The 13,032-nt window shown below is 37.7% G+C and overlaps 2 protein-coding genes across 2 annotated transcripts; both read right to left on the bottom strand.

The window, feature by feature from the left end:
* Positions 1-265: 265 nt before the first annotated feature.
* Positions 266-2,400, bottom strand: LOC136771945 (sulfotransferase 6B1-like). The gene is made up of 6 exons (XM_066724531.1): positions 2,221-2,400; positions 1,802-2,010; positions 1,542-1,668; positions 1,097-1,191; positions 773-959; positions 266-448 (listed from the first exon to the last, which is right to left on the bottom strand). Exons 1-6 carry the CDS (start codon positions 2,357-2,359, stop codon positions 327-329), a joined length of 879 nt encoding a protein of 292 aa, XP_066580628.1. The 5' UTR covers positions 2,360-2,400; the 3' UTR covers positions 266-326.
* A 7,670-nt stretch (positions 2,401-10,070) lies between these two features.
* Positions 10,071-12,583, bottom strand: LOC136771949 (sulfotransferase 6B1-like). Its single transcript, XM_066724536.1, has 6 exons — positions 12,360-12,583; positions 11,941-12,149; positions 11,681-11,807; positions 11,235-11,329; positions 10,911-11,097; positions 10,071-10,584 (listed from the first exon to the last, which is right to left on the bottom strand). Exons 1-6 carry the CDS (start codon positions 12,496-12,498, stop codon positions 10,463-10,465), a joined length of 879 nt encoding a protein of 292 aa, XP_066580633.1. The 5' UTR covers positions 12,499-12,583; the 3' UTR covers positions 10,071-10,462.
* Positions 12,584-13,032: the final 449 nt, after the last annotated feature.

Below are 13,032 nucleotides of genomic sequence, written 5' to 3'. Positions count from 1 at the left end.
GTACAAATCTATCTACATTTCAATAAATATTAAAAATGCACAGCCATTAAATATGTACAGTATGTATAATTCACAATACAAAAACACATTAACAATACAGTCACCAATCTGAGAAAAAAACATTCATTGTAACAGATTAATGTATAGTTCATATAAAGTGTTTGAAGGGATATCAAGATTTACGTTGAATAAATAAGATGAACTTAATTAACACATCAATTTTGTACGATAAAAGTCAGTTTTGACAATCGATCAGAAAATGAAAATGTGCTTGATAATAATAAATAATGAAAGAACAGCAAAGTGAGTGGATCTGTCCGTCTCCCTCACTGACACTCATATTGAACACGGCTTGCTAATACACTAGAGTTGATCTTCTCTTTAAACAGCACGTCAAACTGGGCGTTCTGCTTGGAGGTGAAATGGTTCTTCCAGTCACCAACGGCACCTGCACAGAGACAGAGATTGGATCCAATTAGGAATCAGATGTCCATTAAAACACTGTGGATTATCTAGACAACAACCTGACATTTTCAAAGTCACATGTCTGTTATTCATCAAACAAATAAGTCAGTAATAAAAGTATGGAGAGATAGAAGTATATTAAATAAATGAATTCCAAGTTCAATCTAAACTTCCTAGTTTCAGTTGGATTTTTTAGGGAAGTCATGAATTCTAAATAACAATGTTATTACCAATAAGGCACTTCATTCATCCTGATTATTTACTATGTCAGCCGTGCTGTGTCAGAGGATTGATTAGAGATCCTTACCTTTCCTAAAGATGAGCTTCCTGTCAGCTGTCAGTGCGCACACTGTGTGGTTTGAATTCACTTTCTCCTTCTCTGCTTTTTCCTTCATTTCACTGAATGATGATTTCTTTGAGATGTCCTTGATTTGATCTTCCGTGACACTGATGTTCAGAAATGAACTGATCTCCTTGACATATGTGGGGAGATCCTGGAAACACAAATTTCACAGTTTAGTTTGTGCTCTTTCATTCCTGGTTCAACTGAAAGACATCTGTTGAATGATATTCACTGCTTATTCCAGCTTCATCCACAACTGTGAAAGAAGAAATCTCATTTCAAACTCACCTTCTTCATGGACTCATAATACAAGAAGAGTGTGTTTTCATCATTTTCCTTCTTCTCCCAGCTGAGGACGTGATCAATCCAGGAACCATAAACCACTGCAATGTAAAGAAAGACAAACTAATTGTAAATATTATATAGGTAAGTATTAAATAGAGGATATATAAGCAATACTTTCACATTGATAGTTCTACAGGTCATGAAAAACATGTTCAACTGGACTACTTTCTTATCATTAGCTTCTTGTTTCCTGTGTAAAACACCCCTCTTCCTCTAAAAACAAATTGTCCGCATTCAGGTGAATGAAGAGAACAGCAGAACGGGGGTTAATGGACGTGCTGTGTTTCAGAAGACACTGTGTGTCATTAGAGAGCACCAGTATAACAGGGTCTAGTTTCCTTTTTCATAACAAAGTTTGTCTATATTAAAGATGTGTCCAAACATTTACCTTCACCCTTCAGGAACATCTCCAGAAAGGTTGACCATTTGTCAATCTTGGGCAGGTGGGGATTCTGTTGATAGTAATGGAACATAGAGACTGCCGTGTCCTTGGGGTTTCTGATCACATAAATCATCTGTGAAGACAAAAAGAAAGCACAGATATTTACATTTTCATTTCACTTCACTTCATTTCACTTCTTCTCACAAAACGCTTCATCAGCTGCCCTTAGGACATGTGGGAGAATACAGCAGGACTGGCCAACCTACCTTGCATTTCTTTGTTTTGAACTGCACGGGGACCATGTCACAGTTGAGGTGTGTTGGGATGAGCCTCTTGCTGGGGAGGTTTCTGAGCTCCTGGAATTTGGAGAGATCTCCGAACTCCAGAGACGATGTCAGAGTCACCTGGCTGGTCGTGTTGTTCTCAGTGTGGCAGTTGTACAGATTCCTCAGGATCTCGGCCAGCCAGTGTGTCCCTATGAAGAGAACAGAGCGTCAGCAATCAATCAGAAACAGGTCTAGTGCTCCAGTACTGTGGCTAAATCTAATGTCTCATGTAGTTCATGTGGTGCTTTTCCATTCGTCAGGACTCATCATTAAAATGACAAGAGTTTACATAATTATTTGTTGTGATTTAAAAGATAAAATAATCTTTAAAGAGTCATTGTAAATTGTAATGTTCTTACCGGATTTGGGATAAGACACTAGCAGCACATCATCTTCTCTGGCCTCAAAGTCATCCAGGGACTGTAGCAGCTCTGTGGAGGCTCTGGTGGAGAAAGGGATTCCTCTGAATCTGTGGACCAGCTCTGTCTGTTCTGGCATCTTGAGATGGATGTTTTCCTCACAGTTAGTGTCTCTGGATGGACTGTGACTAGCTAGGTATTGATCTGGAGATCTTCCTGCCCTTATATATCCCTCAGTGAAGTGAAAAATGGAGCTGCACATTCTGACATCACAAATGAGTGTCGTATTGTCTCTGAGGAAGCAGAAGGAAATGGTGCATTTAGCAAGAGTGTAAATGAAGAAACATTGAGAGAGAGATTTCCAAAACAAACTCCATACTAGTTACACTCATGGACTGGATCCAATGCATCAGGAATAAATACATGTTTAAATTATATCCCTGACAAACAAAAGAGAAACAATGTTGTGCTTCCCAAGATTGAAAAGAGTCATTAAACTGTCTAACATTCCAATGTGTAATCATGAGAATATCTTTAAGAGCGCTAATCTGGCCGACAGAGTTGTTGTTTTGTTGAATTCAACAACTGACTACGATCAAATTGTAATCAATAATACAAAATGTATCTATTCACTTTCAAAACCAGACAATATGTATTTTTACAAACGTTTCTAATGCTTTGTGTGACATTTAATGACGAAAGTATGTTTTCCTTTTTAGCTCATGTTCTGTGAGTGATGAACAGCTGTCAAAGAAACTTAACCTGAATTAAACTGAAAATATTTGTTGTAATAATTATTTACAATTCATTTAATAAAGTCTATACTTCTGTCAACTGACAGCGTGATGTTCCTGAATTTATACATTTTTGGTGCATTATATTTGAATGTATTAGACTTCAAATACAGTAAACATAGATTAATCTGACTTTGTATGTATGTGTTTTCATGAACTAATAGTAAAACTATTATCATTCCATTCAATGTTGAAAGTTTCTGTTAATATCAGAAAGAGAGTTTAGGTCACTTCCAATAGGAACTGGTATTGGTGACAATATTTTGAAATTAATGAAATTGATCATTTCCATTTCCAATCCTTTCAATTCCAATTAAATTTGAACAAATCAGTTGCACTGAATTGCTTGAATAAATCAACCATTTCACCCATTTGTATTCTAAGTTGATTTAAAATTATTTTTATATTTAATACTATATATTTATCGCAATGTACTAATGCATGATACTTATATTTAAAATCTTAACTACATTTTTTGCATTTTAAACTTTATGGTAATCCTGGTGAAGTCTGGTCTAATAATAACATATTCAAAATATTCAAGGTGAACCAGCCCTGAGGTTTTCATAATATTTAGGTATCCCATGATATACATATGTACATTGTAATACAATTATATAATATTTCTACTTTACATTATGGTATGGTTAAGATAAGAAAATATAAATATGTATATTAAAATTAAGAACACAACAACATAGTAAGATGTGTACATGACATGAATGCAAGTCTGTATATTTAATTGCACAACTTGTTAGGTTTTATGGGTTGGAATTAGAGTTTAACTTTTATGGATGGAAGTAGAGTTGACTTTCAACAAATAGTTATGGAGCAGGAATTCAATTTTAATTGAAAAATGAATAATTTGAATTGAGAATAGCAATTGGTGCATTTTCTGGTCAGAAACGGTATTGGAAAGTAATTGGCAAAGAAATGCCAGAAACCCTCAGTCATTGACCACAGACACAGTCAGGAAACGACACGTCATGGAACAATTTCCCTTTTTCAATAGAGAGGTAGTTCCCGGTTTTCTCACGCTCATTTCTAGACAGTTTTTTCTATCTGAAATAATGGCATCAAATTTACATAAAACATATGGGGGTGATGATATAGTTAAATAATCAGGAGTAAAGTATCTGCTAAGATCCTTTGGGAATGGAAGGTTTTAGCAAAAACAAACGGTGAATTTATGAAGTGTTAAGTGCTAGAATTGACACTTTACCAAACACCTCTGGAAAAAGACTCGAGGGACAGACACATATAGGGATTATAAGAGATATGTGTACACAAGGGGGAAGATGAGGAATTACAGCTAAAATTATGTAACTGCATAAGTTTAAAATTACCTTTGCTTTAAATGCTGAAAGTTGTACAAAGATGGGAATATTATAGTAGTAGGCAGATGACTGAATTGCCCAGTTTTCACCGGTTTGTCCAGTTGAGGTCTCACATTCCAAAATAGACAGCTGGTTGTCTAGATGGGAAAAGCAGAATTTGACATTGTATAAATTGAGCAATAATATCAATATCAGGACATAAGTCGATGTGTTCTGAAGTCATTGATATCTGAGTGTCTCTGCTGTGATGCAGGACCCCTATAGGAACATTGCATCACAGCATCCTGGCTGCACAAACAATATTACATCACAAACACATTACACTCACCTAAAGGATTATTAGGAACACCATACTAATACTGTGTTTGACCCCCTTTCGCCTTCAGAACTGCCTTAATTCTACGTGGCATTGATTCAACAAGGTGCTGAAAGCATTCTTGAGAAATGTTGGCCCATATTGATAGGATAGCATCTTGCAGTTGATGGAGATTTGTGGGATGCACATCCAGGGCACGAATCTCCCATTCCACCACATCCCAAAGATGCTCTATTGGGTTGGCCAGTTTAGTACAGTGAACTCATTGTCATGTTCAAGAAACCAATTTGAAATGATTCGACCTTTGTGACATGGTGCATTATCCTGCTGGAAGTAGCCATCAGAGGATGGGTACATGGTGGTCATAAAGCGATGGACATGGTCAGAAACAATGCTCAGGTAGGCCGTGGCATTTAAACGATGCCCAATTGGCACTAAGGGGCCTAAAGTGTGCCAAGAAAACATCCCCCACACCATTACACCACCACCACCAGCCTGCACAGTGGTAACAAGGCATGATGGATCCATGTTCTCATTCTGTTTACGCCAAATTCTGACTCTACCATCTGAATGTCTCAACACAAATCGAGACTCATCAGACCAGGCAACATTTTTCCAGTCTTCAACTGTCCAATTTTGGTGAGCTTGTGCAAATTGTAGCCTCTTTTTCCTATTTGTAGTGGAGATGAGTGGTACCCGGTGGGGTCTTCTGCTGTTGTAGCCCATCCGCCTCAAGGTTGTATGTGTTGTGGCTTCACAAATGCTTTGCTGCATACCTCGGTTGTAACGAGTGGTTATTTCAGTCAAAGTTGCTCTTCTATCAGCTTGAATCAGTCGGCCCATTCTCCTCTGACCTCTAGCATCAACAAGGCATTTTCGCCCACAGGACTGCCACATACTGGATGTTTTTCCCTTTTCACACCATTCTTTGTAAACCCTAGAAATGGTTGTGCGTGAAAATCCCAGTAACTGAGCAGATTGTGAAATACTCAGACCGGCCCGTCTGGCACCAACAACCATGCCACGCTCAAAATTGCTTAAATCACCTTTCTTTCCCATTCAGACATTCAGTTTGGAGTTCAGGAGATTGTCTTGACCAGGACCACACCCCTAAATGCATTGAAGCAACTGCCATGTGATTGGTTGGTTAGATAATTGCATTCATGAGAAATTGAACAGGTGTTCCTAATAATTCTTTAGGTGAGTGTATATCACAACATTGTCAGTAGTAATGTACAGCATTGCACTTTGCTTCAGCATCTATCTGTCAGCTGAGTCAGCTGTTGGGTTAAACATTGTTAACCATATTATACTAGTAATGAATACATTTCATCATGTTAATGTAGCTGGTTCTCATTATTATTTGTGTGGCTATGCTTTGATCTAATACTTAGTCTAGTATTGCATCACCTTGTAGCTTTACAGGAAAATAAATGGTTGAAATATAGATTAAGAACTGATTACTTAGGGAAGCATACAGATGTAATTTAAATAACTTTCATGATGTCACAATTTAGTGGTTAAAATCAGGGTTTACCTATAGTAAGTATTATAAACCCATTTCCCTTTAACGCTGCCATAGTACAACAGGAACATTCATTATAGTGCGGAGACGCCGCTCTGTGGCTATAGACTGCAATTGCGGCTTCTCCCCAGACTGGTAAGAGAGGCATAAACCTGCAGTGTGCATCTCAAAACTAAAGGCATAGGAAAGCTTTGTGTACTTTCTTTAATCCTCAAACCTGAGTGACCGCCAGTTCCCAAGTTCATCAAGTTGGATCACCACCCACAGCAATGAGACGTAAGGGAAGACACATTGATCACTGGTGTAGATCGCATTAGTGAAATAGGAAGGGACAAAGAAAACAGTGGGTAAACAATGCTGGAAATGAGCATTTGTCTATGCTCTTCAGTACCAAAATGAAAAGGAGGATTGTGAATTTGCTAGCAATAACAAACAGTTGACATGTTTCATGAATAAGAACATGGCGCAATATGTGCGCATTATTACCAGTCGGGGGATGACTCCCGTTCATCACATCCGTTATCAAAGTGTTATGTTGTTTTTTCTGAAGCCAGGCCCGCCACCTCAAATCACAACATTTGTCTACAGAATAATAATATTTTACGACAACGCTACAGAGTCCAACAAGCAGAATGCACGTTTTATTGAAAATGTACAGCTGGATGGGTAATTCTTATTTAACCTTTGTCAAAGGTTAACATTTTTTATTGAAATAAATAATTGAGATACATACAATTCCCATAAAAAAAACCATGTGGATTGAATGGAGTTTATTTAAATATATTAATTTGATTAATAGAAAATAAAAATGGCCGCCTAGACGCGCACTGCCTCACCCAGAGTCGCTGGTGATGAATAAGCTCTTGAGCACCTGAGCTGCAGGACTGCCCTGACAGGCCGGGCTCCTGCATGAACACAGGAAGCCAGAACACCTAGCCTGTTGGGTGTGTAGGAGCTGGAGGTGAGCAGGTGTGAGAGGAACAAAGGTGAGAATCAGACTCAAGACAAGGGTGTGACCTTTTGCTAACGATGGCATAAATGGGGCTTTTGAGCGATGGAAACAATTGAAACGATTGATTCGGAAAGAGATTCAAGCTTTCTAAACATCGCACCACAGTGACATCTGGTGGCCAGATGTTGTACTATAAAACCACGGTTGCCGGGCAATCTTGATCCAATCAATGAAACTACTGATGAAACTGCTGAAGGAATAAGGGGTTCGTTATGACACCAGACAGGGTTACAAACCATCACATCAGAAACTAAGCTAAACTGTCAGATCAGTTTTGTATATCACAAATTTTTGTTCAGAAACTGTTTTTGCACTTTTTGGTTCTTCAATAAAAGAACTATGAAATAGCTGAATATGAAATGACCTATTAGTAATGCATTTCGCTGTTAATACTAGAACCACCAGAGTCACTTTTTGTGTGGCTTTTTCAAATTAAAAAGTATATTTCTCTGCGTATGTGAATTTCTCCCGCATATCCATTCTTATATGTTACTAAATATTTGAATTAAATATATAAGGTGTTTCAGTTGTAAACTCCTCAAACTCTATCTGCGGTAGGCTATACTGAATATAATCTGTCTGAAAATCTGGGTTTCGTAATAAAATTAGTAATTGTGAATCATGTTGATTGTTGAAACACATGATTTTCTATAATCCATATATTCATATATTATAATAATAATGTATTTTATTAGCAGATTTGCACCTGATAATACCTCTCTTTTAACTTCCCTTTGGAATTCAATCTTGATCAGGTCTCTGAATCAATTACATAGGGTACTGTAGTGTAGAAAAGTGCATTTTCAGCATTGATGGATGCAGTTGTAGTACAGACAGCGACATTTCAAAGCTCTTTCACTTTGCAAAAGAAGTTCTATTTCAGTCTTATGCTTCTGTAGGCCTGGTTATTTTGTATGTTTTATAATTGTACTGCTACAGTTCATCCGGAAAGTATTCACAGCGCTTCACTTTTTCCACATTATGTGATGTTACAGCCTTATTCCAAAATGGATTACATTCATTATTTTCCTCAAAATTCTACAAACAATACCCCATAATGACAACTTGAAAGAAGTTTGTTTGAAATCTTTGCAAATTTATTAAAAATAAAAAACAAAAAAGCACATGTACATAAGTATTCACAGCCTTTGCCATGACACTCAAAATTGAGCTCAGGTGCATCCTGTTTCCACTGATCATCCTTGAGATGTTTCTACAACTTGATTGGAGTCCACCTGTGGTAAAATCAGTTGATTGGACATGATATGGAAAGGCACACAGCTGTCTATATAAGGTCCCACAGTTAACAGTGCATGTCAGAGCACAAACCAAGCCATGAAGTCCAAGGAATTGTCTGTAGACCTCCGAGACAGGATTGTATCGAGGCACAGATCTGCGGAAGGGTACAGAAAAATGTCTGCAGCATTGAAGGTCCCAATGAGCACAGTGGCCTCCATCATCCGTAAATGGAAGAAGTTTGGAACCACCAGGACTCTTCATAGAGCTGTTTTTCAGCGGCAGGAACTGGGAGACTAGTCAGGATCGAGAGAAAGATGAATGCAGCAATGTACAGAGACCTCCTTGATAAAAACCTGCTCCAGAGCGCTCTGGACCTCAGCCTGGGGCGAAGGTTCATCTTCCAACAGGACAACGATCCTAAGCACACAGCCAAGATAATAAAGTAGTGGCTACAGGACAACTCTGTGAATGTCCTTGAGTGGCCCAGCCAGAGCCCAGACTTGAACCCGATTGAACATCTCTGGAGAGATCTGAAAATGTCTGTGACCGACGCTCCCCATCCAACCTGATGGAGCTTGAGAGGTCCTTCAAACGGCCCAAAAGTAGGTGTGCCAAGCTTGTAGCATCATACTCAAAAAGACTTGAGGCTGTAATTGATGCCAAAGGTTCTTCAACAAAGCATTGAGCAAAGTCTGTGAATACATTTGCAAGGAATTCAAACAAACTTCTTTCACGTTGTCATTATGGGGTATAATGGGGTATGTTTGTAGAATTCTTAGGAAAATAATGAATTTAATCCATTTTGGAATAAGGCTGTAACATAACAAAATGTGGAAAAAGTGAAGTGCTGTGAATACCTACCGGATGCACTGTAAGTGTGCTAAGATATGTGCATACTGATTTCCATACCATTGTACACATTGTGTAAAGTTAATTTTCATATTTATGTATGTGTGCTTGTTTTGACAAAATAAGGAAAACACTAAATTGTCAATGTAAATGCAGTGTTTTGGCCATGAAAATGTTGTGATATTCATAGGTAAAAAAGTTTTATCCAACTCTTTGTTTTTCATTTTTGTCTCACAGCTGTTTCATAAAGGAGCTGAACATCATTCAATATTATTATTGTATTATACATCATTATTTAAATACTCAACAAAAACAATGATTTGGTCTGTCGAAAAACGTAGCTCAAAATCTCTGAAATCCATTAAATTAAGCAGATTTTGACTCAAACATATCTTTGCTTCACTACCACATATCACTATGGGACACATCCAGTGAAAAATCACACATTAATCAACATTATACAGGCAACCTGGACGCAGTTTCCGGTGCTTTGCCAATGACAGAGATGCATTTTGGTGGAGCTCTGTAATTGAGGAATGAAGTGTTAGAGACTAGAGCTAGAATGTGGGACATGACAACCTCTGGTGGTGAATTGGTGACGTGTGGGGTGAAGAAATGACAGTTATGAGTAATTTGGGACAAACCTATATATAGAATTCATTTGTAGAACAAGATAGGATGAGATGTATTGTGGCGTATATTTCACACAACAGCATTGTGTGAATAGTGTAAGCTTCAGATAATAAATGAACACAAGAGAAGAAGCTGAATTATGAAAAATATATTATTTTGTTCAAACTAATAATTCAGATGAATAAAATACAAAAAACATAGAAACCTTCAGTACAAATCTATCTACATTTCAATAAATATTAAAAATGCACAGCCATTAAATATGTACAGTATGTATAATTCACAATACAAAAACACATTAACAATACAGTCACCAATCTGAGAAAAAAACATTCATTGTAACAGATTAATGTATAGTTCATATAAAGTGTTTGAAGGGATATCAAGATTTACGTTGAATAAATAAGATGAACTTAATTAACACATCAATTTTGTACGATAAAAAGTCAGTTTTGACAATCGATCAGAAAATGAAAATGTGCTTGACAATAATAAATAATGAAAGAACAGCAAAGTGAGTGGATCTGTCCGTCTCCCTCACTGACACTCATATTGAACACAGCTTGCTAATACACTAGAGTTGATCCTCTCTTTAAACAGCACGTCAAACTGGGCGTTCTGCTTGGAGGTGAAATGGTTCTTCCAGTCACCAACGGCACCTGCACAGAGACAGAGATTGGATCCAATTAGGAATCAGACATCCATTAAAACACTGTGGATTATCTAGACAACAACCTGACATTTTCAAAGTCACATGTCTGTTATTCATCAAACAAATTAGTCAGTAATAAAAGTATGGAGCGATAGAAGTATATTAAATAAATGAATTCCAAGTTCAATCTAAACTTCCTAGTTTCAGTTGGATTTTTCTTAGGGAAGTAATCAAATCTAAATAACAATGTTATTACCATTAAGGCACTTCATTCATCCTGATAATTTCCTATTTCAGCCCTGCTGTGTCAGAGGATTGATTAGAGATCCTTACCTTTCCTAAAGATGAGCTTCCTGTCAGCTGTCAGTGCGCACACTGTGTGGTTTGAATTCACTTTCTCCTTCTCTGCTTTTTCCTTCATTTCACTGAATGATGATTTCTTTGAGATGTCCTTGATTTGATCTTCCGTGACACTGATGTTCAGAAATGAACTGATCTCCTTGACATATGTGGGGAGATCCTGGAAACACAAATTTCACAGTTTAGTTTGTGCTCTTTCATTCCTGGTTCAACTGAAAGACATCTGTTGAATGATATTCACTGCTTATTCCAGCTTCATCCACAACTGTGAAAGAAGAAATCTAATTTCAAACTCACCTTCTTCATGGACTCATAATACAAGAAGAGTGTGTTTTCATCATTTTCCTTCTTCTCCCAGCTGAGGACGTGATCAATCCAGGAACCATAAACCACTGCAATGTAAAGAAAGACAAACTAATTGTAAATATTATATAGGTAAGTATTAAATAGAGGATATATAAGCAATACTTTCACATTGATAGTTCTACAGGTCATGAAAAACATGTTCAACAGGACTACTTTCTTATCATTAGCTTCTTGTTTTCCTGTGTAAAACACCCCTCTTCCTCTAAAAACAAATTGTCCGCATTCAGGTGAATGAAGAGAACAGCAGAACGGGGGTTAATGGACGTGCTGTGTTTCAGAAGACACTGTGTGTCATTAGAGAGCACCAGTATAACAGGGTCTAGTTTCCTTTTTCATAACAAAGTTTGTCTATATTAAAGATGTGTCCAAACATTTACCTTCACCCTTCAGGAACATATCCAGAAAGGTTGACCATTTGTCAATCTTGGGCAGGTGGGGATTCTGTTGATAGTAATGGAACATAGAGACTGCCGTGTCCTTGGGGTTTCTGATCACATAAATCATCTGTGAAGACAAAAAGAAAGCACAGATATTTACATTTTCATTTCACTTCACTTCATTTCACTTCTTCTCACAAAACGCTTCATCAGCTGCCCTTAGGACATGTGGGAGAATACAGCAGGACTGGCCAACCTACCTTGCATTTCTTTGTTTTGAACTGCACGGGGACCATGTCACAGTTGAGGTGTGTTGGGATGAGCCTCTTGCTGGGGAGGTTTCTGAGCTCCTGGAATTTGGAGAGATCTCCGAACTCCAGAGACGATGTCAGAGTCACCTGGCTGGTCGTGTTGTTCTCAGTGTGGCAGTTGTACAGATTCCTCAGGATCTCGGCCAGCCAGTGTGTCCCTATGAAGAGAACAGAGTGTCAGCAATCAATCAGAAACAGGTCTAGTGCTCCAGTACTGTGGCTAAATCTAATGTCTCATGTAGTTCATGTGGTGCTTTTCCATTCGTCAGGACTCATCATTAAAATGACAAGAGTTTACATAATTATTTGTTGTGATTTAAAAGATAAAATAATCTTTAAAGAGTCATTGTAAATTGTAATGTTCTTACCGGATTTGGGATAAGACACTAGCAGCACATCATCTTCTCTGGCCTCAAAGTCATCCAGGGACTGTAGCAGCTCTGTGGAGGCTCTGGTGGAGAAAGGGATTCCTCTGAATCTGTGGACCAGCTCTGTCTGTTCTGGCATCTTGAGATGGATGTTTCCTCACAGTTAGTGTCTCTGGATGGACTGTGACTAGCTAGGTATTGATCTGGAGATCTTCCTGCCCTTATATATCCCTCAGTGAAGTGAAAAATGGAGCTGCACATTCTGACATCACAAATGAGTGTCGTATTGTCTCTGAGGAAGCAGAAGGAAATGGTGCATTTAGCAAGAGTGTAAATGAAGAAACATTGAGAGAGAGATTTCCAAAACAAACTCCATACTAGTTACACTCATGGACTGGATCCAATGCATCAGGAATAAATACATGTTTAAATTATATCCCTGACAAGCAAAAGAGAAACAATGTTGTGCTTCCCAAGATTGAAAAGAGTCATTAAACTGTCTAACATTCCAATGTGTAATCATGAGAATATCTTTAAGAGCGCTAATCTGGCCCACAGAGTTGTTGTTTTGTTGAATTCAACAACTGACTACGATCAAATTGTAATCAATAATACAAAATGTATCTATTCACTTTCAAAACCAGACAATATGTATTTTTACAAACGTTTCTAA

The sequence above is a fragment of the Amia ocellicauda genome, chromosome 15 (genome assembly GCF_036373705.1).
Source record: "Amia ocellicauda isolate fAmiCal2 chromosome 15, fAmiCal2.hap1, whole genome shotgun sequence".
NCBI classification, from domain to species: Eukaryota; Metazoa; Chordata; class Actinopteri; order Amiiformes; family Amiidae; genus Amia; species Amia ocellicauda.
Note: the sequence above shows the minus strand (reverse complement) of the source record. Positions and strands in the feature narration are given on the sequence as shown.

What these genes read in the sequence shown, in the direction of transcription:
- LOC136771945 (XM_066724531.1), bottom strand. Translation starts at nt 2,359, where the DNA reads ATGCCAGAACAGACAGAGCTGGTCCACAGATTCAGAGGAATCCCTTTC. An exon ending in AGTGTCTTATCCCAAATCCG is followed by an intron (nt 2,011 to 2,220) that starts GTAAGAACATTA and finishes TTCTCTTCATAG; the next exon opens with GGACACACTGGCTGGCCGAG. An exon ending in TCAAAACAAAGAAATGCAAG is followed by an intron (nt 1,669 to 1,801) that starts GTAGGTTGGCCA and finishes TTGTCTTCACAG; the next exon opens with ATGATTTATGTGATCAGAAA.
- LOC136771949 (XM_066724536.1), bottom strand. Translation starts at nt 12,498, where the DNA reads ATGCCAGAACAGACAGAGCTGGTCCACAGATTCAGAGGAATCCCTTTC. An exon ending in TCAAAACAAAGAAATGCAAG is followed by an intron (nt 11,808 to 11,940) that starts GTAGGTTGGCCA and finishes TTGTCTTCACAG; the next exon opens with ATGATTTATGTGATCAGAAA. An exon ending in TATGTTCCTGAAGGGTGAAG is followed by an intron (nt 11,330 to 11,680) that starts GTAAATGTTTGG and finishes TTTACATTGCAG; the next exon opens with TGGTTTATGGTTCCTGGATT.